General features: G+C 32.2%; 1 protein-coding gene across 7 annotated transcripts; it reads left to right on the top strand.

Moving 5' to 3' along the window:
- Positions 1 to 3,999: 3,999 nt before the first annotated feature.
- On the top strand, positions 4,000 to 26,329 carry LOC111711896 (solute carrier family 35 member G1). Of its 7 annotated transcripts, none has more exons than XM_023486364.1 (16): positions 4,000 to 4,032; positions 8,833 to 8,877; positions 9,211 to 9,308; positions 12,849 to 12,916; positions 13,979 to 14,071; positions 14,276 to 14,354; positions 14,960 to 15,057; positions 18,574 to 18,627; positions 18,758 to 18,855; positions 20,044 to 20,116; positions 20,884 to 20,996; positions 22,914 to 23,028; positions 24,351 to 24,410; positions 24,710 to 24,779; positions 25,497 to 25,594; positions 26,132 to 26,329. In XM_023486364.1, the coding sequence occupies exons 2-16, from the start codon at positions 8,839 to 8,841 to the stop codon at positions 26,224 to 26,226; spliced, it is 1,251 nt and encodes a 416-aa protein (XP_023342132.1). In that variant the 5' UTR covers positions 4,000 to 4,032; positions 8,833 to 8,838; the 3' UTR covers positions 26,227 to 26,329. The 7 variants fall into 7 exon arrangements, with proteins under 7 accessions (XP_023342132.1, XP_023342129.1, XP_023342134.1 ...); XM_023486361.1 differs by having other exon boundaries at positions 4,002 to 4,032; positions 20,878 to 20,996; XM_023486366.1 differs by having other exon boundaries at positions 4,008 to 4,032; positions 20,878 to 20,996; positions 22,914 to 23,016.
- The last annotated feature ends 269 nt before the right edge of the window (positions 26,330 to 26,598 follow it).

The raw sequence follows: 26,598 nt of genomic DNA, 5'->3' as shown, positions 1-26,598 counted from the left end.
AGATTCGGTATTTTTGACTATAACAGCCGTTAAAACTTTCTGTCACTTGAGATGCTTGAGATGCCATTTAATAGACAAGGTGTACGCAGTGTAAGGGATTCAAATCATATGATAAACTGATCGAACACTTTCAGAACTTGGCTACTGTTCAGATTAGATAGATGGATGGACACAAATATTTGTTTATGTATCTATGTACATATGTTGGAGAAAGTATTATAATGGCGTCGGGATTTAGATAGACATTACAGAGATTAACAATTAAAAGACATTTCTTATTTGACATTTCGTAGAAGATATTTCATAAAGAGGACATTTTTTAGAAGTTGTTTCATATAAAGGATATTTTATCCTAGATTGAAAACTTTATTGAAAAATAGTTTTTAAGTTAGGAAATTTTACCATAGACATTTCTAGAGAGGACATTCCATAGATAGGACATTTTATTTACAGGAAATTATATTTTGCAGGACATTTCAATGATGATAGTTTTCAAGTAAGAAACGTCAAAATTCCTAGAGAGGACATTTCATAGACAGGGTCCATTTCACACACTGAAGATTTTACATACAGGACATTTTACATACAGGACATTTTACATACAGCACATTTTACATACAGGACATTTTACATACAGCACATTTTACATACAGAACATTTTACATACAGGACATTTTCTGCATCGAACACTTTATGTTGTCTTAGAAGACAAACCAAGGAATCTTAGATTTTTTTTAAATAGCAGACTTCGTCTTCATAGTTTGAAATATCAACATTGGGTAGCAAATATATAGATATTAGACAATTTGATTTTGTGGCAAAAACTCCTTTGATGTCTGTTTGTTTGTTTGTGTTTACAATTTCCCTGTCAAGGACTGTATTTTATCCCAAATCTATCAAAAATGCTCCATTTCTATGATACTCCGGAAAACCCTACAGATTAAATATCTATTTATGAAATGCTTGATCTTTGTTATCTATGAACCGTCCATTTATGAAATATTTTCCATTCTTATTTTTGTCATAGATTTTCGGAAATCTCAGCTTTTTAAGAATGAAGGATGATCGATTACAAAATGTAAAGAAAACTAAAATGTCTAAAGCAACTAAATAAAAGGAACTATTGGCAGACTTACAATTAATCATCAACTATACTAAAAAAGCTGTATAAACTCAACAACATGTTAGAAATAAAAAAGCTTCTGTTTATATAAAATAAAATTTGTTTAGTTTTATGGCTTTTATTAAATCGTGCAACAATTTTAATATGAAAAAAGATATTAACCAAAACAATTTGTAAACATGATTCAATAATCCGATTTTACCAACCGGTTTCATTTTTTTTTCTATCCTTTTAGCCTGAGACAGCTAGTGTCAAAATTTTGCATAACGTTGATCTAATCTAATAATTTTCTCAATGAGGTAAAGCACACACAATTGAAAATAATAACTATTTCAAGTGATGAAAATAACTATCTCTTTCATTCTTTGTAAAACCATTGGTTGAGTACAGATTGAATCCGATATGCTACGGAACCAATGAAGCGTTATTTAGAATAACTTGCACAGTCCTTTTTCTGTACAGACACGATCAAATAATTTAGGGAAAATAATGAGTTTAAATTTTTTGTTGTTTTCGAGACTCTGCAACTTCTTTGTTTATTACATTCAGTCTCATAATTCGCAAGCAAACAAAGGAGTTGTTTGGGGAGTTTTTGTTTTGTTTAATTGAATTTATTCAGGACTTTGTTGAGATTTGGAGTTTTTCTGATTTATTATGAACCCTGAATATTTGTGACAGCTTTGAAATCAATCATTATTAATTGTATATGATAAATCTTAATGCTGTTTTATGTTTATGATCAATTAATCTTGATTTTGTTTTTTTTTGTGATAAATCTTAATTTTATTTTATGTTTATGATCAATCTTAATTTTGTTTTATGTTTATGATAAATCTTGATTTGTTTTTTGGTTATGATAAAGGGTGTCCCACGAAACATGACAGTTTATTGTTTATTGTTTTCAATAAACTTTCATTTGTTTCTGGTAATGATGATAAGTTGGCATATTTCGATTTGCATGGATAAGTATTTAATAACTTTTTATCGTAACGTATGTTGCGTAACTTAAAGAAAACTCTATTAAAACTAAACTTTATGAAATAAAACAGTAAAATCTACTAAAGAGGAAACTTCTGATTCCCTCATGAACCATTTGTTGGTTCGTTGGACAATTAATCAGAGAAGCCATGGTAAAAATTCCACGTGGTTCATATGTTAATCTTTTATTCTATTTTTCTCGAGTAAACATAGATTTATTAAATCATAGACAGGATGCTTTTAGAAATTTTTACAACATTACAGCCGCCAATCCCGCCCCTCCTAGGGGGGGAGGGAGAGCCCCACCCCCTCACCAGGATCAAGATTTTACTGTATAGTATAGTCAATAATCCCAGCTCAGACAGAACCTACAGTGAACTCTCCAGCTTCATTGGAATACTAGTTAATCTCACAATTCATCTTACTCCTCCATTTTTAATTTCATCCTCCAAATTCATCAGTAATTGCGTCGAAATTATTTTTATTTCTCCGATTCCTACTTATTTCTTCCTTTCATCTTCATTCTTCCTTAACATGATCCTTTTCCCTCCAAACATTAGAACTTATATTTAGTTCATGAAAATATTCTTATTCCTAATAACCTCATTTTTATGAATATGATGTTCCTTCTAAATCCAATTCTAACTACTGTTCTACCTTCCTCCAAATATCCTCATATTTTTCTTTCAGATCATAATTCACCAATTATTTAACCAATTTCCCTTACATTTCGATTGGGGACCACGAGACTATTCTAAGCTTGGTTTATAAACTTGTGTAACCCTGTACGATATGTAAAGATATTTTATAATTATAAATTTGTTATATTTTATAATATGTTACGTTACATAAAATGTATACAACCTTTTATAATATATACCATCATAGCGTGTCTCAACCAGTAGGGATGAAAGTTCACTACCTGGGCCCCCATTTAGCCCCTGTGTACAGTTAAGACGGTTTACTAATATAGGATATAAAGACTATAATCTTGATAAAGGGACTGTACACGTAGTTTCAAGTGATAAAGGGACTGCACACGTAGTTTCAAGCGATAAAGGGACTGTACACGAAGTTTCCAGTGATAAAGGGACTGTACACGTAGTTTCAAGTGATAAAGGGACCGTACACGTAGTTTCAAGTGATAAAGGGACTGTACACGTAGTTTCAAGCGCTAAAGGGACTGTACACGAAGTTTCCAGTGATAAAGGAACTGTACACGTAGTTTCAAGTGATAAAGGGTCTGTACACGAAGTTTCCAGTGATAAAGGGACTGTACATGTAGTTTCAAGTGATAAAGGGACTGTACACTAGTTTCAAGTAATAAAGGTACTGTACTCGTAGTTTCAAGTGATAAAGGGACTGTACACGTAGCTTCAAGTGATTCCCTATTTATTGAGTCCCATTCACAGCATTATCCTTTAAACTTTAATCTATGTAAAATAAGAAGATATAATTTTTTTATAGATATACAGTGCAACCCAAAAGTTTTTGCAGCCTCAAATTTACTACTTATGTGCTGTTTTGATGCCTAAAATGATTGAGGAGTGACAAGTTTTACAAATATAAATCTGTAAACACTTTTGGTTCAGTAATTAAAAAAAAAATAAAAGAATAAACGGATGAAAAAATGTACTGTTCACTTTTTCCACTTATTTAGAACTAAACAATATTAGTTTTGATATTTCCAACAACTTTACTTTAACGTATTATTTTGTTATAAGTACTGTTTTTACACAGGGGGCAGATATGTAGATTGTAAACACATTTGGATTGCACAGTGTTCGCAAAGGGGCTGTCCTTGTAATTTACAATGGTACCCTTTAAACCTGTATCTGACCAATGGAAGAAATGAAATTATCAATTTTCAGATAGAAATATGAGGATATCTCAATCATTTTTTATCCCGCAATGGTTAAAAGTGTAACCAGGTGAATTGGAAAGTCACTTTTTATGTCTCCATGGTCTCAGTTTTCATCCGTCTTTTTAATATTAAAGCTTTTCGGCTGCAATTTGCATATTTAAAATTGTATTCTCTTGAAGCCTCCACACATTCTTCTTAGAAAGTATATCCAAGTTGCATTTATGTTTGGGTGTTATAAAAACGTCGAACTGCTGAACCAATTGGGACAACATTTTGTGACACATGAATGACATGTTTTAACAGTTGTTAAAAATACTAAAAATAGCTTTACTCTTCTAATCAATAGTTTAAGCTTTTGATACATCTTTTATTTTTAGGTTTGTTAGGAACTGTTTTGAAATTAAATGTCTAGAGTCCCTAGTTTTCTTTATTTGAAACCAATTTCTGTTTAAGTGAAATAAATTATTTTGAAAAATGCACGTAGGGCACGTACTGTTATATACAGATTGACCTTTGAAAGTTGAGTAGTAAACAGGGAACTATTGTACAGTACAGATAGTTCAAACGTTTTGTTAAAATGTAACAAAATATTTTATCTTTTTAAAGAATGAGGTGACTTAAAAAATGGAATTAGTTTATATTTTTCCTAAATTAATCATCTGAAAATCAATCTTCGTAAGTAAATTTTACTTTTTCTGACATATGTCAATAATTACACATCCCTCTTTCTGGCTGGGGTCCTCTTGGAAAAATGTCTCAAAAACCCCACTTTTATCATTTATAAATTATCTTATCTTTCTTTTGAACCAGATATACTAAAATGTAAAAAGAGACGTATACAATATACAGAAGGAGGATTGAAATAAGTACTTTTGAATAAAATGTAAGAGTAACTATCTGATGAGGTAGAAAACAAGAACTTTTTCTTGATCATATTTTAAAAAGGGTTTCCAGGACTTCTGATGAAAATATTTTTTAAAGAAATGTTTACGGTCAAGAACTATTAATAATTATTTACACTTGTATCCTGTATGCTGTATCTTTTATCCTTTGATGCTTTTCTTTCATATCATGAATTTCCTTTAATCCGCCCCTGGCTTATCGAATTCTTTATATCTTCATAAGTTTATGGTAAGCCACATCATGAAATCACAATATAGAGGAATAGGTATACATATTTTTGATTGTGTGTGTTTGCCGTTAGGTCCTATGACTGTTGAGAAATTTCCTCCCCTGAGACTAGTGAAATCTATTGATTTCAAGGGGTTTTCAGGCACCAATGGGTGCTGAGCCCCCTCCTAACTCAAAAATAAGTGTTTATAATCCCCCCCCCCTGGACAAATTCCTGACTAGGCCCCTAACATTGTTTGCACTCTAAAAGAGGTGTATCATATTTTTAAAGAGGTGCACCTTATATTATCCAAAAGATGTGCACCTTATATTATCCAAAAGAGGTGCACCTTATATTATCCAAAAGAGGTGCACCTCAAATTCTCCAAAAGAGGTGCACCACTAATCGCTCCGCGCACCGAATGGTGCACCTCAATCCCATCAATTTATTTTGCCACAGAACCTCCGTTTTTGGAGAATTGGAGTACTGTTTTCAAACTCTGCGACATGATTAACGGTGCACCTTTTTCTCCTCCTTCTTTTTTTTTGTTCCATCGAAAAGTACATAGCTTTAAACAAAGTTATGTCTATGTTGTTCCATATCGGAGCAATTTCAATCCTTTGTTCTTTAACTTGGCCTTACATTCGGTTATCCTATTAGTAGCCTTAAAAGGTTATTAATAGGATAACTACTGAATGATGGTTATAAGTGAGGGAGTCTTAACTTTAGAGGCCTGTTTTCACCCATCAAGTGTAATTTTTTCCTACTTGTTATTGTATACTTTTTGTTGCTCTTTTTTCAAGTATTCAAGCATTAGTATATAAAGTCTCTTGCTCCAGAATATGAAAGTTAAGATTAAAATTTGAAGGAAAAAAATATTTACTGTTTTACACACTAATTGTAGGTAATTCATAAGCTTGGGGGTCAGGCCGGCAGTGGAACAGGTATTGGGATGGTGCTTCCCATACCTGGCGGCGGTCTGTGGGGTCCACATTGGGGTGTCTTACAGATTCCATTTCCATATGTTCCTTAGGTAAAGTTTAGGCTTTTGACACCTGATTTGAACCTACTTATACAAGTTTTAACCTTTACAGGCTCGCGGTTTTATGTGAAGTATACAATTAAGCATTTTTTACCTTAATGACTATGCTATATGCAGGCCGTAGCAAGGGGGGTAACAGGGGCACGTGCCCCCACACTCCTTAACCCCAAAGGAGGGGGCATAGGGGGGCAAACTTTCTAAGACAAAAAAGAAGAAAATGAAAATAACGAAAAGAAAAGAAGGAAACGAAAAAGGAATGAAGGAAAAAAAGGGAGTAAATTGGCTTAAAATCTAATTTTTGTTTCCAATATTAAGTGTAAAGGATTATTTTTTCTTCAAATTAAAGAAAAATTTAGTGCGTTGTGAAATGATAGGGTTTATATTAATTGTTTTGTATTTTGAGAAGCTTATCCCCCTTCTTTTATTTAATTAATGATTCTAGCAAACTACAGCAAAGAGTAAAATGGAGACAAATTTAAATTGTATGCAAAACATGGCCAGGTTAAAGAGAAACTGTTTGTACTCATCCTCAAGCTTGCAGGGGAGTTTTTTCTTCAAATTTTAGTTTTGGGAAAACTGAAGGTTTTCAAGGTTTTCAATTATTCAATAGCAATTAAGTGAACGGAAACAGGCAAAATATCTAAACTTAATAAACAAATGTGTGATTTTCGAAAAATTTAGTTTTTTAGTCTACATTCATTTACTATTATTCTTATTGAGTTTTTCATGTCAAAACAATGTTTTGGGCCTGGCTATATACATAAACAGGTATGGTTTTGTAACATTTATACTTTTCCGAAGTACACATAATACAAATTTGTTATCAGTATTAAAGAGTAAATATACAAAGTTATTCACAAAGAATGAAAATTCAGAGGAGAAAGTAATTGCTCGCCTGAAAATATATTTAGTATTTATGATTTGACAACAAATTACACAGTAAAAAATTAAAAACGGGTGAGCTTAAATAGGAAACCATACTGCAGACATTACATTACGGGGAATAAGACGACTTGTCCGTCAGAGTAAAGATTTCTATCGTTCATTTATTCCCATGTGTCATCTATATAATAATCTTTGCTCATGTTTATATTGTACAAAGAATTTTGACTACTGAGGATCGTCATGAGACGTGAAACATTATGTTTAGTATAATTCTTTTTTTTTATAAAATGTGAAGTTTAAAAACTGAAACATATATATATACAGTGAAACCCTTAATAACGAATACATCTGAAGGATTTATTTAATGTCGTCTTGACAATTTTTCAATGAGTTTTATACTATATTACGTAAATTTCAGTACTTGCGAAAATAAATAAATAGCCATGAATATGCGGGAACAGTTTAAAATAGTTCCATATAATCATTTGATTAAAAAACTAAATATCTGCAACATTGCATTGCATCAGAAAGTGAAGAATACGACATTTGATGAATTCTTTCGATGTATTCGTTATTAAGGGTTTCACTGTATATATATATAAAAAAGTTTCTTTCAAAATTCGATCAATTTTTAAAATTCAAAATTTTGTTCTTTCATTAAAATTAGATTGGTTTGTTCTACGGGCAACGCCGAGCACTTCAGCTAGTATATCGATAAAGCATTGATTCCCTTCTGTACTTGAGCCGAATTCTCTATAACTGAATGAATTTATTGACAAAATCTTATGTGACTCTCCTTGTATTAAACTTGCACGGTCTTCGATTCATAAAGCTTTGTCTTATCAAATGTAGCTGAGTTGGCCATATTTTTCCTTATAAATATTTTTTTTTATGGTGATCTTCCTAGAAAATCTTTCTGTTGCAGTAATAATGAATGCAATTGTGAGAAATAAACACTTCTCAAACTTAAAATGACAATATAGCTTTTGTATCATCGATCTGATAATGGTGGTTAAAGGGTACCGTTGTGATTCAGGGAATTTAATTTTGAAGTTTACTGAAAATTTCAATTATTGTCCCGGCCTGGCAACATTATTCATTAGCTTTTATACCTTACTAGTTACTACAAGTTAGGCTCAAAGAAAATGCACCGTTAGAAACAGTAATTTGGCGGTCAGAGTTTTCAGGTGGCTCGTACACGAAATTTAGGAGATTGAGGCTGGGACATTGATACAGGATTGAAGTTGAAATTGTCCGCCCCTCGCAAATCTAGTAGATTTAGTTCTTTAAATGAACTTAATGTCCAAGTTATATATAAACAAACAAGATTACAGATGCTTTTTGTGCTTTTTAAAAAAGTTTATACAGTTTGTCCGAAATACAAATTGTTGAGCTTTTCTTCTTCAAAAAGAACAACTATTTTATCCCTTTTTCAAGGTTAAGTGAGACTATTAGTATTTTCTAGCTAAAAGTAAAACAAAGGCCACCTCCCCGGCCCCCTCCCTTCCTTAAACTTCTTGTATGTGAGACTGTGGTTATACCTCAATAGAGCCTTTGCATGTAAATACAAATATAGTCAAAGTATGTTTTCAAACACGCTAAAATGATGGAACCTATATAACCTCCCCAAGTTACACCAATGTGTAACTTATATAATCATTTAAAGACAATGAGAACACAGTACACTGTACAGTTGAACATTAATTAATCATATTTTATCACTTTTATCAATTATATATGAAAACATTATGTAAATATTCATTTTTACAATTGAGATAATAATACTAATTGAGGTCACCCATTGCAAAAATTAATTATTTATTTTTTAGAAAAAAATGCCGCCAGTAACTGGACCTTTCATGGTACAGGTACAGGTACAGGTTTTGGTTCAAGTTTATCTAAAGGTACAGATATAGTTATTTTTATGGGTACAGGTACATGTATATGTTCTTTCTGCAGGTACATTAGCAGTTTCATGTACAGGTTTCTGTAAAGTTTTATGTAAAGGTTCATGTAAAGGTGCATGTAAAGGTTAATGTACATGTTCATGTACATGTTCCTGTACATGTTTATGTACATGTTCACGTACATGTATATGTTCATGTACATGTTCATGTACACGTTCATGTACATGTTCATGTACATGTTCATGTACATGTTCATGTACATGTTCATGTACATACATTAGTAAAATGTTATCTGTTTAGAACTGGCCATTAAGTTCTCCAGTTCATGATGAGGAAGAAGTAGATGTAAACAGTAGACTCCTTCCTGTAATCAACCCTGACAGTTTGGACAAAAACAGGAATATTTTCTCAATCAATCTTTTTATATACATTAAGCTTTCTAATTTGTTTTACTTAAATTACTAGCTTTCAGATCTTCTATTTAATTTAGATTTAGACTACTGCCCAATAGGACAATTGTAAAAGGTAACAATTGTGGGAAAGCTTTTTAATTCATTAATTTGTAGCTTAAAAGATATTTTTGGGAAATGAAATCTTTACTTACTTACTTAGTTACTTGGAAGTTTATCCTCAGAGCTCCGGTAGGAACATAGACGAGGATGTCTTTAGGATCATCACAGAGTATTGATCAGTCTTCCTGCTTCGGCTCCACAGCGCTCTCCATACTCAAATACTCCTTGCATAGTTTAAAGTTTAAAGTCTCCCAATGTCAATAGAGTCAAGCAGGGTCCGAAATATATTTAAAGTTCTTGCCTCTTTAACTTCTACTGGGAGTTTATTCCATTTAGGAACAACACAATTTGAGAAAAAGTTTTGCCTGACATCTGATCTTGATCTTTTTTATATCAGATTGTCGTGATATGATGTATGTCTAGTTAACCTGGTGGCATCGACTCCAACCTTACTGAACCAAGTGTTGTGGTCTACTCTGTCTATTCCCTTCAAAATTTTGTACGTTTGGATCAGGTCTAGTTTGGTTCGTCTGTCCTTCAGTGACAGTATACCTAGTTCGTCAAGCTTTTCCTCATAGGTCCTGCCATTTAAACCAGTGATCAGGTTAACCGCCCTGCGCTGCACTTTTTCTAATATTTCAATATCCTGTCCAGTCCAGGGTGACCACGCCGGGACCGCAAACTCTAAGTGACATCGGACAAATTGGGTATGTAACCTCAAAAAAGTAGATCTGTCTCGGTAAAGAAATGTCCTGGTTATTTGACCTAGAACTGTAGATGCCCTCCTCGAAGCCTCAGAACATTGCAGAGAGGGTTTAAGGTCTTGGTTTACAACCACTCCTATGTCTCTTTCTTTGCTTACCGTCTGTAGTACCGTCCCTGCCATTATGTATTCACAATTTGGGTTGTTCCTACCGACATGCATAACCTTGCATTTTTTAACGTTAAATTCCATACACCAGTCCTCTGCCCAAATTAATAGATTGTCTATACATCGTTGAAGTGTTTCCCTATCTTGGTCAGACTCTATCCTGTGTGCCAGTTTGGTGTCATCGGCAAACTTGTTTACAATTGTCAGTTGCTTTATACAATCGTCTAGGTCGTTTATAAAAATGACAAAGGCTAAGGGTCCAAGAACCGACCCTTGTGGTACTCCTGACTCAACCTTGGACCATTCTGAGTAGGATCCATTTAGTACAACGCGTTGCTGTCGGTTTGTTAACCAGTTTTCAATCCATTTGAGCAGTCGACCATTGATGCTAATTGCTATGTGCCTTTATCTTCTCCAAGAGTCTTAGTCTTGGTACCTTGTCAAAGGCTTTACTAAAGTCAAGGTATACAATGTCCATTGGAACTCTTCTGTCTAGGTTTTCTGTCACATTTCCCAAAAATAGTGTAGTGCAGGACTTTTTTTTGTATAAAACCATGTAGAGAATTCTGGATAAGTTTGTTTACTAACAGATGGTCAACCATTTTGTCCCTCATGATGGACTCCATGATTTTACACGGTACCGAGGTTAAGGAAATGGGCCGATAGTTATCTGGGCTACTTTTTGCCCCTTTTTAAAGATAGGAGTTACATTTGCATCCTTCCAATCTTTCGGAACAGTACTTGTATACATGGATTTGTTGAAAATAATGGACAATGATATGGATAATATATCGTAGTGATCTTTTAAAAATCTTGGCGTAATCCCATCTGGACCCGGGGCGCTGTTGGATTTAAGTTTTGAAATTTTTTCTTGCACCAAGCTAGCCGTAAAGTAAATGTCATTGATTTGACTTGCTGAAGGAATTATAGGACAGGTCTTAGTTATCTGGGTATTTTCTTTGGAAAAAACACTACAAAAACTATTGTTTAGTATTGCCGCAATTTGTTTAGGGTCGGTGAAAATATTTGAACCTACTTTCAATGGACCAACATTGTCTCTGGATATTTAACTTTATCTTAGAAACCATGACCAGCAATTCACATTGCACAAGTCTGTAAAGCTCTAGTCGTTTTACAGGCAAAATTAACCTAACTTTTCTTCAAAGTAGAGTAAAGGTTGGAACAGTGTGAAGTGTCTAAAAAGCATGATCTTGATTCTCAATATCCGATGTTGGCACTTAATTAAAGTTATCTCTACAAACACCACGGGATATCAAAGAGTAATTAGATTAAGCTATAGTTCTGCATAAGATGTAGATTTATGCTTCATCCTGAGATTCAAGAAAAAGTTTTTACCTGTTGGAAGTACATATTTATTTCTGGATGTGAATCTGAAAGGCTTCCTAATCTGTGCTGTGCAAACTGAAATATTTAATTCTTTACATTTTCTCACCCTGACTTGGTTTTAAGTAAAGGAAAAAATTGTACTTTTGCAACATTTGAGAAATGTTATTAACGTAGATAAGAATATTTGACACTCCTTTGTGACCTGTTTGTTCTGGGAAAGTTGTCCATATTTGGAAAAAGACATTTTGTCATGGTTTATTTTCAAATCCTTGTATTAATAAAACGGTAGAATTTCATTGAAATGATTTTTTTAGTATAATTTTTGTGAAAGAGAAATAACTGTAAAATGTACCATGTACTTGGTTTGATGAGGGAGGGAACCCCAGTCGCCATAAGCCTCCGCTGTGCAGACACAAGCCTCCCAGATTTGCTTGGCAGACTGAGCCTCCGCCACGCATTAAGAATTTCCGTTAAATAGCACAGTTTATTTAAAACTCTTGGATTTGACAAAAAGTAAAGATATTTTTGCATTTTTTTGAAAAAGTTGATCAAAAAGATCAGAAGTATCAATAAATTATTAAAAATAGTGACCAATAATGACTAGTAAAGTATTTAGTAAAACTTTAAACAGTTTTTACGAAAAAAGGGAAAAAGTAAGAAAAAAAATTCTGAAAGTAATTTGATTTGATATTTATTAATCTTTGATTTTTGAAATTTTTATCAGATAAGATAATCAAAAATGTGACATTGACAAATAATCTGAATCTAAACAAATTTCCATAAAAGGTATTGTTTAAATCAAAGATTAAATTAAAATAAACCTAGTTTAGTTCAGAAATGAATTTCCAAATAGTTTCCTTTCTGCGTAAGAAATATTTTTTGAAAAACATTTATCTTTGTATCATGACAATCGATAGTCGATACACAACATTAATCGTCAGTACAATTGTTGTGCCACTATGTTGAACAAAAGTTTTAAAAATTCTATTTTACATGTAAAAACCTAGAATTGTACTATACAGCTGAGGCTCGTTTGCTGTATGGCGGAGGCTTATGGCGTCTGGGGGTTCCCTCCCTCGTTTGATATTGAATCTCCCGATAAAACGCTTATACAACATTCTCAATTAATGTTCTCTGGCAGCTGAAACTTAAGATGCTTTCTTTTCTTTTTTTACCGAGAATTACTAGTATTAGATAAGATATTACAGTAACCAGACAACATTAAAAATGTCCACAGTAGACGCAGAAGCTTCAGGCAAAGTCAGATTTTTGCAAGGTAAGCAATCTCGGAGACAATTCTTCATGTTTAATGTCTTATTCAAGAATTATTTTAGCATTTTGTCTCCATTGTCTGGAGTATTCTTCTCCGTGTTTAAGAGTATTATTGTCTACACTGTCTGGAGTACTCTTCTTGCATAGGATTATTCTTGTCTACACTGTTAGAAATACTGTTCTTGTCAACACTTTCTGTAGTACTCTTCTTCTTGTTTAGGTGTATTCTCGCCTCCACTGTCTGGAGTACTCTTCTTCTTGTTTAGGAGTATTCTTGTCTAAACTTTCTGGAGTAAATTAGGAGTATTTCTGTCTACATTGTCTGGAGTACTATTTTAGTTTAGGAGTATTCTTGTCAATACTGTCTGTAGTACTCTTCTTCGAGTTTAGGAGTATTTTTATCTAAACTATCGGGAGTACTCTTCTTCTTGTTTAGGAGTATTTTTGTCTAAACTGTCTCTTCTTCTTGTTTAGGAGTATTTTTGTCTAAACTGTCTGTAGTACTCTTCTTGTTTAGGAGTTTTCTTGACTACACTGTCTGTAGTACTCTTCTTCGTGTTTAGGAGTATTTTTGTCTAAACTGTCGGGAGTACTCTTCTTCTTGTTTAGGAGTTTTCTTGACTATACTGTCTGGAGTACTCTTTTCTTTTTTAAGTTTTCTTGACTACACTGTCTGTAGTACTCTTCTTCGTGTTTAGGAGTATTTTTGTCTAAACTGTCGGGAGTACTCTTCTTCTTGTTTAGGAGTTTTCTTGACTATACTGTCTGGAGTACTCTTTTCTTTTTTAAGGGGTATTCCTGTCTTTGCTATCTGGAGTACTCTTCTTGTTGTTTAGGAGTATTCTTGTCAACACTATCTGGTGTACTCTTCTTCTTGTTCAGGAGTATTTTTGTCTACACTGTTTGGAGTACTTTTCTTCTTTTTTAGAAGTATTCTTGTCTACACTCTCTGGAGTACTCCTCTTCTTGTTTAGAAGTATTCTTGTCTACATTGTCTGGAGTACTTTTCTTCGTGTTTAGGAGTATTCTTGTCTACACTGTCTGGAGTACTTTTCTTATTGTTTAGGAGTATTCTTGTCTACACTGTCTGGAGTACTCTTTACAGCGAACAACTTCATCATCAAGTACTTCAAAGTTTTACCCTGTGATGCTGTTCTAGGTGAGGTACATATATTTATTAAAGGGAGTGTTCATCATTTTTGGTACTGAGACAAAGCATTAAAGCTTTGGATCAAAATACATATAGTATCAATCGAATACCGTGGTTTAAGTATAATTTTTCAGTTATACCCTTGATTCAAGTAAATTTTATTGAAATATATTTAGTTATTTTTTCATTCTTTTTAACATCTTATTGTTTAAGTGAGAGGATTGGTTCAAGTTCTGCTTCTTTTTATCTTCTCCTGCTCTAAGAGATACAACCTCATCCCGGATAACTTGAAGTAATTATTTTTAAAATCATCAAAAAAAAAAGACTGCTCTTAAAAAGCCCTTTTGAATTTCACTATTCTCCAATAATTATCATAGATGGTCGATAAGATTAATCTTTAATTCTTTAATTGGCCTCCATCAGTACAATGATATAATCTGATTTACTCATCTTTATTAATGGATAAGTTAACAGAAATTACATTAACATCTGTAATTTCAATGTCAACAATTCTCCATAAAGTACACGAAAAAAATGTTCATTAACCTTTTCTGTATCATTACAAAATGTTCATTAATCTTCACTGTATCATGACAAAATGTTCTTAATTTTTACTGTATCATGAGAATATGATCATTTATCTTAACTGTATCATAACAAGATGTTCATCAATATAAACTGTATCATAACAAATAATGTATAAATCTTTATTCTTTTATAATTAGATGTTCATCAATCCTGATTGTATCATAACAACAAGATGTTCTTAATTATTAATATGTCAAGACTCAAGATCTACCACGATCTAATAATTCCTTTTTAGCTGTCATGTTTCTACATATTAATCGTGGAAGATTACTTTGAATTTTGAATTTATGAAATCCAAAATATTTTAAGGGTTTTCAGCTTCGTTGTTCTTCAATCAGTGTTTGGAGCGTTTTCCTTCATAACAGCATTGATATGTGTATCTCTGATGCCCGTAGCAGATGCTCTCGGTAAGTTATTTCTATTTAAAATTTATTATTCAAAACCTAGAATAAAAAATGAAGTATATCAAATTTTTTCTCTTTTTTATCGAATTAAAGCTTTGATAATTTTATTCGTAATTTTTGTTTTGAAAATATCCCCACCCCTCCATTTCAGTTTTGAAAATAATACCACGGAAAGATAACACTGTTAAAAAGTAGATTTATGCTAGTGTATGAAATTTGTAAGTGGGTCCTCATAAGTGCATCCTACCAAGTGCGTCCTCATAAGTGGGTCCTACCAAGTGCGTCCTCATAAGTGCGTTCTACCAAGTGCGTCCTCATAAGTGCGTCCTACCAAGTGCGTCCTCATAAGTGCGTTCTACCAAGTGAGTCCTCATAAGTGCGTTCTACCAATTGCGTCCTCATAAGTGCGTCTTCATAAGAGTGTACTCATTAGTACGTAATAATAAGTGCGTAATATAATAAGTGATCATAGTTTTTTGAAACAGCACATATTTTGATGAATATGCAAAAATTTCCTTTTTCTTAACTATTTCGTTGATTGATGGGATGGGTTGTCTGCTAATAATAATAATAATATTCTAATATATTCTAAAATTAATTATAATGGGCCTTTCATTGAAAGACTGATATCTAAGTTTCCCAATAAAAAAGAATTTTATACATATCCTCCTTTTTATTCTTGTGACAACTTGGTTACTGAGAACGTAGATTTTAAAATCCAGAATGGGCAAGATATTTAAATCAGATGAAAGATTATACTTTTTACTTAACAGTCACTCTAATTAACCTTTAATTTGTTTTATGATCTTTAATTGATTTAATGATATGATTGATATAATGAGTAAAAGTAGTAATGGGAATTGGGATTAAAAGATATATGTGATATTAATATCTAATGCATAAAAACTCATATTTTCTTTTTTTGCTTCTTGGTGAATCAGCTCTGTTAACTGTCAAGCCACTTAACAATTTCCATATGTTTCATTAAACAAATCTGCATACTCAAATTCATAAATAAATGATAAAAAGATATAAATAACCTCATCTTTTACGATAGAAATATTACAGATGTTCTTTATATTTCTTTCTTAAAACAAGATTGACTACAAAAGATGGGTGCCGCAAGTTTAATATTGCTTGTTGTATGAAATTCTAAATATTGAAGCCGCTTATGAAAGTTTCAAGAATTTTTAACTCTGCTGGAAAACTTGTGTTTCCCTAAATAACTTGAAGACGCCTTACACTCCTTCACTTTTTCAGCATCATATATGTTTGGTACAAATTTTGTTACATTTTTTTTGATGCGTAGAGTAGGGTGGAGGACAGTCAAACGGCGGGTCATTGTCAGTGTTAAATCAGAAATGCGAGTCACATGTTAATATTTGTCAATTAAAAATTACCATTTTTCCGACGTACTTTTATAACTTTTTAAAAGTCTTCCTTTGCAGTCTTAAACATTAAAGTTAGAGGTCAAATTTTTTATTGAGTGAGGAGGCCTTTAAAAGATGACTCTCAACTTTAAGGGGAACACCCCCTCTCCCCCCCCAGCCTATATTAGACAAAAACAGCCCAGCCGGGATAGGGTTAATATTTGACAACATGGCGTCAAAGTGGCTCGTGTCAAATAAATAAACATGTGTGGAGTTCGGTTCAGAGAGTTCAGAGGTCCTGAGAAAATATTAATATTCATATTATCACATATTATTAAAAGGATCGAATACAGTGTATTTTAATATTATCACATATTATTAAAAGGATCGAATACAGTGTATTTTAATATTATCACATATTATTAAAAGGATCGAATGCAGTGTATTTTAAAAGATACAGGGGGGAAGGGTGAAGCAAGAAGTTTTTATACAAGAGTAACTTCCATATCTTGGTTTGTATGTAGAGATGAATGTAAATAGATCCTTCCAGAAATTGATGTACATATTTGTAAACAAAGATATGTAGGTTACTTTTATATTCCTAGGTTAAAAGCGGATTTTAATCCCATAGTTCCCAGGAAGTTTTTTAATAACCTATAGAGAGTGCTCGGTGCTTGAAAATTGTATGATGAAATCCCTCTAGTCGGACCACTGGCTGAAAATACCCCTTGTAAAATTTAAAACTTAGTTCTCACGCACACTCAACAGTCAACACTCATAATTAAACTTGTTTACCAGCCTTAGTCCCGTTAGGGAAGTAAACTTGACACATGCATATCTTGACATAAATTAACTTATTTACCACCCTTAGATAAACTTGACACATGCATATCTTGACATAAATTAACTTATTTACCACCCTTAGATAAACTTGACACATGCATAATGGAATCTTGACATAAATATTCCTAAGGAAAGAAAACGTATATTCCTTGAGACTCATTTGATTATCCAATTTAAATTATTTGTGCTAAAAGTCCTTTGTTTTTTTGTAAACTGGTTGATTTACAGTTGTGTAAGAAACATCAATAAGTACAGGGTTACCTACAAAGAATGAAACTGTAACAACGATCCAAAACTACAAAAATATGACTATTTGAAGCACAGAAATAAGCCAGTTTAGAAAACGGACTAAACAAATTTCGTACAATTGTCCTTGAAGTTTAATCTTTTGTGGATAAATCTGTTTAATTTTACAACATTTCCCGTGGTTTTTGTGCCTTTGGTAATTTATATTTACTGTTTTTATGCGTTCAGAATACCTATACAGCGTAAACATGATGAAAGCAAGATTGTTAAATTGGCAAAATTTAATCTAATTTTGTAAATCCAAGCATACATCGCATACCATCAGTGCACGAGTCCATGAAATATATCCTGCAGTAAAAATAGACAACAAAAAAATAAATATTTATTTCTTAAGAAGGTAAATCACATGGTTTTGTTTGTAAATATCCGACTTTTAGCTTTGTGTCAAGTGCTAATAACAGCTATACACATTTTGTTTCCTGGATTCGCACTCCATAGATCCGGTTCCTGGATTCGCCCTCAATAGATCCGGTTCCTGGATTCGCACTCAATGGATCCGGTTCCTGGATTCGCACTCGATAGATCCGGTTCGGCATAAAAATAAATCGTGCCATTGTTAATCCGGGATTAACAAATAATAATACAAAGTTAATTCACATCTGCCAAAATTTAGCACACAGTTTACAATACATCCGGCTCAGTTCAAAAGTACCATACAAATAATCCGGCTCAGTTCAAAAGTACCATACAAATAATCCGGCTCAGTTCAAAAGTACCATACAAATGATCCGGATCAGTTCAAAAGTACCATACAAATAATCCGGCTCAGTTCAAAACTACCATACAAATAATCCGGCTCAGTTCAAAAGTACCATACAAATGATCCGGATCAGTTCAAAAGTACCATACAAATAATCCGGATCAAAGTTTGTAATAAGATGAATCCGGAGGCTTTCTTTTCTTTTGTTTTTTGACTTATTTGAGTATTAAAATAATACCAGTGCCATAAAAAATCACAATCCTTTAAACCAATAAATATTTTTAAGTAATTTTTTTTTAGTGATTATGTTCACAGACCCTCTGGTAACAATGGTGGTTGCAGCTATATTTTTAGGTAATTTTGTCATAAAATAAAATTTTAATTTTAATTTGGAAAACACTCTAATTTTATAATTTGAAACCGAATGGCGTTCAAAAAGTTTAAGTCTGAAATATCAGTGTTGATTTCTGTTAAATCTTGTTAGGAGAGAGGTTGAATATTCTCCGTGTTACGATGGGTTTATCAATTCTGACCGGGGTTACTCTTGTTTGCAAACCTCCTTTCCTCTTCCCCTCAGATCAGGTACATTTTTACATACAGTGGGTTCAAGTAAACATGAGAGCTTTTAAAAGTGGGTCTGACTAAACATTGGAACTTTTAAAACAATTTATACAGTGTGTTCAATTAAACACGAGAACTTGCGATAAGTTTACCTTGGGTCCCATTAAACGTTAGAACTTTTGAAAAGTTTTTAAATCACTATGGCCAATTTAACATGAAAACTTTTGAAAAGTTGTCTTATAATTGTATAATTGTAAACATGGAAACTTTTGAAAAGTTTTAAACCATATGTTCAAATAAACATGAGAAATTTTGAAACCTTTTGTACACTGTGTTCAATTATACATGAAAACTTATGAATCGTTTTATACAGATTGACCATCTGTTGTCCATCTAAACCATGATATCTTGTATACAGTATGTTCTTTTAAAATTAACTTTTGAAAAGTTGCACACAGTGAATGGGGCCAATTATTACAATACATTGTAAAAAGTTTGATACTGGTGCAATTAAATATTTTATACAGTGTGTGCAATTAAACATGAAACATTTTATACAGTGTGTGCAATTAAACATGAAACATTTTATACAGTGTGTTCAATTAAACATGAAACATTTTATACAGTGTGTTCAATTAAACATGAAACATTTTATACAGTGTGTTTAATGAAACATAAAATATTTTATACAGTGTGTTCAATTAAACATGAAACATTTTTTACAGTGTGTTCAATTAAACATGAAACATTTTATACAGTGTGTTCAATGAAACATGAAATATTTTATACAGTGTGTTCAATTAAACATGAAACATTTTATTCAGTGTGTTCAATTAAACATGAAACATTTTATACAGTGTGTTCAATTAAACATGAAACATTTTATACAGCGTGTTCAAATAAACATAAAACATTTTATACATATGCGCGATAACTTTTGAGAAGTTGTGTACAGTGTGTCCAATTTAACAAAAACACAAAAAAATTGTATTTAATGGTCCAACTAAAGATTTTAACTTTTTAAGCAGTTCAAACATTGTGTCCAATGAAACTTGAAAACTGGTGAACATTTTTATACACTGAAATATACAAGTTTATTGTATGTTATATACAGATTTTGTGTATACATGTTTTTTTAAAAAATAAATATTTAAATTAGAAATTGTCAAGAATGAATATATGGTTTGAATTCTAATTGTTTATGCCTAGGACCCTTCATCTAATGGTACTTCTGGAGATCTTCTAGATGCCATAAATGCACTAATGCACAGTAAAGTAATGGGTAAGTATTTTAGCTTCCAGAAAATAGCTGAAGTATGAATTTGGAAGACCACATTTACTTTGTTTTACACCATTATTTTTAAAGAAATTATAAAGGAATTGAGTCTTTGCAACAAATTCTGTTTTTATAATCACTATATCTTTGGAACCAAATGTTGCAGACCTTAGATACTTCACTATAATTTCTGTTAAATCAAATAATCTGGTTTTGAAATATCAAAGGTTTACAACATCGAGTTCTAAAAATATTGAGGTTAAAATATTGATTTTGTTCCAAAAACTCAAGTTTTGTTGGTGATCAAGCCGATGAAATCAAATTTTTTTTGCTGGACAAAATGTTAAAGTTTAGTTTAATGTATTTCTATCAATATACCAGACTTAATAAGAAGCGAGAAGTATGTTGTGCGAGGCATGACTTGTTGAACTACTTCTTAAGTGCATTCTATGTAAATCTGAAAAAGCTTAGCAGCTTATTAAACCTATTTTATTTTATGAAAAACCTACTTTGGCATGGGTAGGGCTTCCAATAATAAATTTTAGATTTAGATAATGGGACACCTGAGGTGGTTCATGATACAACCTAATGAAGCAGGGATTCCAATAATATATTTTAGATTTAGATGATGGGACACCTGAGGTGGTTCATGCTACAACCTACTGAAGCAGGGTTTCCAATAATATATTTTAGATTTAGATGATGTGACACCTGAGGTGGTTCATGATACAACTCACTGAAGCAGGGTTTCCAATAATATATTTTAGATTTAGATGATGGGACACCTGAGGTGGTTCATGATACAGCCTACTGGACTGGGGCAGGGTTTGCTATGGCAGCTGTATTATGTGGAACATTTCATAATATCACTGTACCGGCTTGTAAGGTAAATATTTCATACACATACATTTTCTGGACTTTTAGAATTCACGTTTAATTTTAAAGAGGTTAAGCGAGAGGTTAGGCTAGTGAGGGGGAGTTGTACTGAAATTAAATTAAAGCACTGTTTTAAGGGGTTTAAGTCCCAAATAACGGCTTTTCTTGTGTTTAACAAAAATGTTTTTCCAACAGATGTAAAATTAAGGATATGAGTCAATTCCTTGAATGTGAGCTTGAAGCGCAAAATAATATATTCCACTTATTGAAACATTACCCCTCTTTTCAATTTTTTTCTAAAAAAATCTCCCCTTTATGAGGGTTGGATATTTTTCAAATTTTTATGACTCAATGTATCATTTAATCCGCCCTCGGGTTTATCATTGAATCCCTCGGGGGTTTAAATTTCTATTGATTCTAATTTGTCTGAGAGTAAATGACATTCCTTTTTCAAGAGGGGATTTAATGATAAACCCGAAGGCTTGCGGATTTTGCGGATTTTGCCTTTGTAGATTTTCAAAGGATCTTTCAATGAAAATATCCCGGCGGGATTAAATGAAAATTGTTGCATACCAAAAAACCAGCTTTTTATAAAGGAATGTGTTTTTGCATGTTCTATATAAATTTTGCTTTAGAGAACTTATGTTTACATTTCAGGATTTATTTAGTTCTGCTCAATGAATGGGAGTTGGTATGGGGGGAGGGGTTGAAGAACGATTTGTCAACAAACACATTATTTTCATCGTTCATCATAATTTAATTCAAGAATACAGAGGCTAAAATTTATTAGCAGAACTAGATCGAACTAGATATCCACAATGGATCGAACTAGATATCCACAATGGATCGAACTAGATATCCACAATGGATCGAACTAGATATCCACAATGGATCGAACTAGATATCCACCATGAAAAATCTAAATTATTTTAGTCGAATAACGGGGCCTGAACGCGTCATGTCCAGAATTAAAAGTTTTGACTTCAAATGGCTTTGCTTTTCTCTTCTGAAAAATCTATAAATAACATTTTTTTGTTGCTTTATTTACATTATTTTTATGAAAAATCAAAAAAAGAAATTTTAAGACTACTTTTAAATTGAGGATTAGCCTTAAAAATAGAATTTTAGAACTTGTTATGTTTATTTGATCCACTAATATTTAAATATATCTAATCAAAATAAATTTATATAATGGATGTTGATGAATGTATGATTTTGCATTTTATCAAATGTTGTACATTTAAAGTTGTCATAAAGTTAAATACAAATTCAAATTAAACCCCATTTGTTCTTTTCTTGAAAACTGAAAAGAATAAATATACTTCGATTCGTTGTAAAAAACACTATTTTAGGCAAGAAATTCATTTATTGATTTTAGGTTTTTGTTTATCTTGACATTAAATTTGTAGTGAAAAATGTTTAAAAAACGGAGACTAAAATTGGAGGCAAATTTTTAAAAACCGCTTGAAAAGCAGGAAATATTTCTCCGGTCATTTAGCTACAATTGCTTATTTAGCATCCATTATTGATTTGTCTATTTTTATTGTTTTATGATGTGAGAGCCATTTAATTAAGGTATGAACCTATCGACCGGTACATATTTGTATATATATACTTGGTTTTTTTTGTCAGTCTGCCTGTCCGTTTGTATCCAATAAACGTCAAATTTTGATAGAAACCTCATATGACCCAAATGTTTATGGATGTTTAGAATTACAAATTTAGTGTCCAAATTTTTAATTTTTGTAAAATTTTGAAAATGCGCGAAAAAAATATGATTAAATCCGAGATTTGTTTGCTATTGTTTTATATTGTTCAAAGAGAATATGCTAACGAAGAAGCCACAAATAAAAGTTTAAATAGAAGATGGGCCCGAAGCCCCCAAAAGCCTAGTTTTATATAATACATATAGAATACATTTTTTTAGGATATTAAGAGTACAGTTCTAGTGCTGTACGTAGGGTTAATGGCTATTGTGATATCTGCTGTGGGAGCTCAGTTTGAATACCTGGACTCTAAAATGGCTACAGGTAAAGCCAAAGGCATGTGTCGACCCAGACTTGAAAATTGATGCAACTTTTCATTTCTATTAATATTTGTATCACCTCAAAGTTGATTATGGTTAATACATTATTTTAAGTTTACAACAGTGCTGGTCAAGTCTTTATTACTGATTCCAGCCTATCTAGTGTACCCAGAATGTGTTGGACCCAACGCGTTTTATCCAACAGAATTGGGCAGGCTGAGCTATAGGGGTTTATAATGTATGTTGACCTAATGTTAAGGGAAAAGGGTTTGTTTAATGTGAAGCAGGTTTTATAAAAGTAAGTAACAAAGATTGTAGCCAGAGGTAGAACATTTTTCCTGGCAGGGATTATGGATTTTTTAATTATTATCTTTCGTTTGATTGAGATAAATCTGTTTCTGAAAAGTCTCATACGTTACAGTTAAATAAAAGAGCAACCCCAATTCCTTCACCTCAAAAACACATTTTTTGTACAGGGTGTCTCAAAAATCATTGGAATTCAATGACGACTTTTATATTGTCTTCGATCCATACGGCATTATTTCATAAACACAGTTGCTGCAGTATTACAGTCTAAATATCAAATATCGAAATGCCTGGTCTTGAAATTTTTAAAAAAATTTTGCATCTACAATATTGACGGAGATATTGCAAAATTCGTACAAATTATTATCTATTTTATAATTCAAAGTTGTCTTAATATCTTTTATTGTCGTCAATTTTTAAGATACAAGAGACCACTTTATGAAAAGCTCGTCAGAAGTACAGTGCGCATCAAATATCAGAAATCAAAGACGACTTTCAAGTTGTCTCTCAATTCCCATGTTTATTGGAACACCCTGTGTACGTTATATGTATATTGTATAGCTCTGAACTTTGATACATCAAAGTGTTTGGGACAAATTTATCATGAGTGGATTTATTCGACCATAAAGCCAGAGCATAGAGATAATATTTATAAAGTATAAGAATTGTATATTTAAAGGGACTGTCAATCCTCCATTTATAGATTCACAACGGTACCATTAAACCATTAATCCGATCAATAATGTGGAAGGCTAACGTTGTATTTGTGGCTTGAAAAGTATTTAATTCGGAAAATTTCTCCTTTAGTCATAAAGCAAGAAATGCGAAAGTTGTCTTTGCAGAGTGACCAAAAAAGTAAAAAAAATATAAATATCTATTTCATATTTGATCAGACACAGCTTTAAAGGTACCATCTTGAATCGGAAATGCCACCAAATCAATGTAAGGACACTTGAAATTAAGTTTCAAAGCCAAATCCAATTCAAACCGACAATAAATAAATATTAAATTATCTAAAGTGATATGTTTCAGGACAAATATCAGAGATAGAGCTTGAAATGTGGGGTATTCTATTCGGACTGGCAATATCAGGTCAAGTTTTCATTTTAAATTCATTTTTACAATAAATACAAATCATTTTTAATGAAGAACCATTTTTTTATTTATTTGAAAACTATGAAAATCAAATATAATTTGGAATACTAGAAATTCAAGGCGCTCGCGCCCTTCTTTCTTGGCTTTAAGGCTTCAAAACATAGAAGAAAAAAACTTGGCGGATTTAAAAAAAAAAATTGCGGATTTTCAAGAACTTAAATTTTTTTTACAAAATGAAAATAATTTTCACTGAACATCCTTCATACGTTGTTATTTTAATAGATGTTACTATTTAGGAATGATTGCTTACTTAAGTTTAACTAGGGCTCTGCAGATTGTTTCTCCTACTATAGTTTCTTCTTTAAGGTAAATAAGGGCGTATACAGGAATATGTCTGGGGGGGGGCCTTAGCCTTTATTAACTTTTCAAGAGGTGGGCGCTCAACACTCATTTGCTGGGAATGGGATCCTATAGTTTCATTTTATTTCATTTTTTAATTGTTTTTTTTTGTCAAATCAAAGTAAATTTATGAAATCAGCAATTGTGACGAAACATTTGTCAAAGATCAAAGATTGTATTTAAAAGGTGTAAACACTAGGGCCGGGGGTAGGCCCTCGTCATGCAGGGTAAGCCTCAATGCAATGATGCAGGAACTAGAAAGGAAATAATTACTAGCATACAATTCCATTCCTTTATAAAAAGCTGGTGGTTTGGTATGCAACAATTTTCATTTATTCCCGCCCCTTTTGATCGATTTAATATTTACAAAGAAATATTTACAAATATTTACAAAGGAATGTCATTTACTCTAAGACAAATTAGAATCAATGGAAATTAAAACCCGCGAGGGATTCAACGATAAACCCTTGAATGATACAACTTTTTATAGGTTGAAATATTATATACAATATATATCTAGCTACAGCTGGCCAAACGGCTGGAGAAAATTTTTTAGAGAACCCATGGCCGTTATCCCAGGGGTTACATAGGCTAAAAGAATTAGATTTTTTTAAAGATGGAATTTTTCCTCCCCATTAAAAAAATTAGATAAGGAGACCCTAGAAATACTTTTTTCACTTTCAGGGCTCTAGAGATAGTATTCGCTTATATCGCTGAATCCTTGATATTTTCTATTCTTCCATCTGCTCTATCAGTAGTTGGTGGTGGCATTGTTGTCTTCAGTAAGTATTTTTGCTTTGAAGCTAAGCTATAATTTTTCTATATTGTCATGTTGTAATCTTAGCCCTGTATGGTTTTTTCTTTTTAATTTCAAACTTTTTCATCTTCATAGTTTTTGAACATATGTTGCGAAAAAAAAAACATTTTCTATGTATAGGGTAGGGTGACCTGGCCTTAAAAAGTTGAATTAGGGACTTTCATATTTCAACTCTCAGGGAAAAATCTTAGGGGGGTGGGTTTGAAAACACCCCCCCCCCGCCATCTTTGTTAGACAAAAAAGGCCCAATCGGGATAGGTCAAGTTATCCTTTCATTTGAGGAGCATCCCTTAACCTTTATTACATATCTAAGCGAAAAATTTAATTTTTCATCTAAAATTGAAAGAGACTTTTTCAGTTCGCTTTAAAAAATGTTGTCCTTCAAATTTTGTTATGCAAAAAATAAAAAAAAAACAAGTATAGATTAAAAAGCTACCAATTGCATCTAGATTCGTCAAATTCGTGTTAATTGAAATTATTCTTTATGTTAATGTAACATTAGGTGTGGTTGGTATTGCCCTGGAGGGTAATATTCTGAGGTTTTGGAGAAACCTGAGATCTTCAAGAACTAGAATCCAAGTATACGAGGAACTGTAGTAGACACCTTACTACACTTTATCTGTGATGATATTTTTATATTTGTAAACCCACTCAAACTTTTGTACCATGTATGAAAATATTAATAAAATCATTGTCTTAATTTCTTATAATTATATGGGACAGCGTAAACCACAAAAATTTAGAATAGTAAGACGACTTTTAGACTTTAAATGAACATTTTACAGTGTAAATAGACGAATTTTACTTATAAAGTAATTAATAAGTTACTAAGAAAAGTATTCGCGTTTTGTCAAAATTACTGCGTAATTAATTATTGCTTCAATTTTGTCTTTCTCTTCTACAGTTTTCTGGTTCTCACTGTTTATATTTTTCAATAGTCTTTAATGGGACTGTAATTGCAGCAGCACA

Source organism: Eurytemora carolleeae, unplaced genomic scaffold (genome assembly GCF_000591075.1).
Source record: "Eurytemora carolleeae unplaced genomic scaffold, Eaff_2.0 scaffold1216, whole genome shotgun sequence".
Taxonomy (NCBI): Eukaryota; Metazoa; Arthropoda; class Copepoda; order Calanoida; family Temoridae; genus Eurytemora; species Eurytemora carolleeae.
This window is presented reverse-complemented; position numbering and strand designations above follow the sequence as displayed.

Coding starts and splice junctions, on each gene's coding strand:
- LOC111711896 (XM_023486361.1), top strand. CDS start 8,839: ATGCCGCCAGTAACTGGACCTTTCATGGTACAGGTACAG. Junction 20,117..20,877: donor AATGCACAGTAAAGTAATGG/GTAAGTATTTTA, acceptor AATATATTTTAG/ATTTAGATGATGGGACACCT. Junction 25,595..26,131: donor TGGTGGCATTGTTGTCTTCA/GTAAGTATTTTT, acceptor ATGTAACATTAG/GTGTGGTTGGTATTGCCCTG.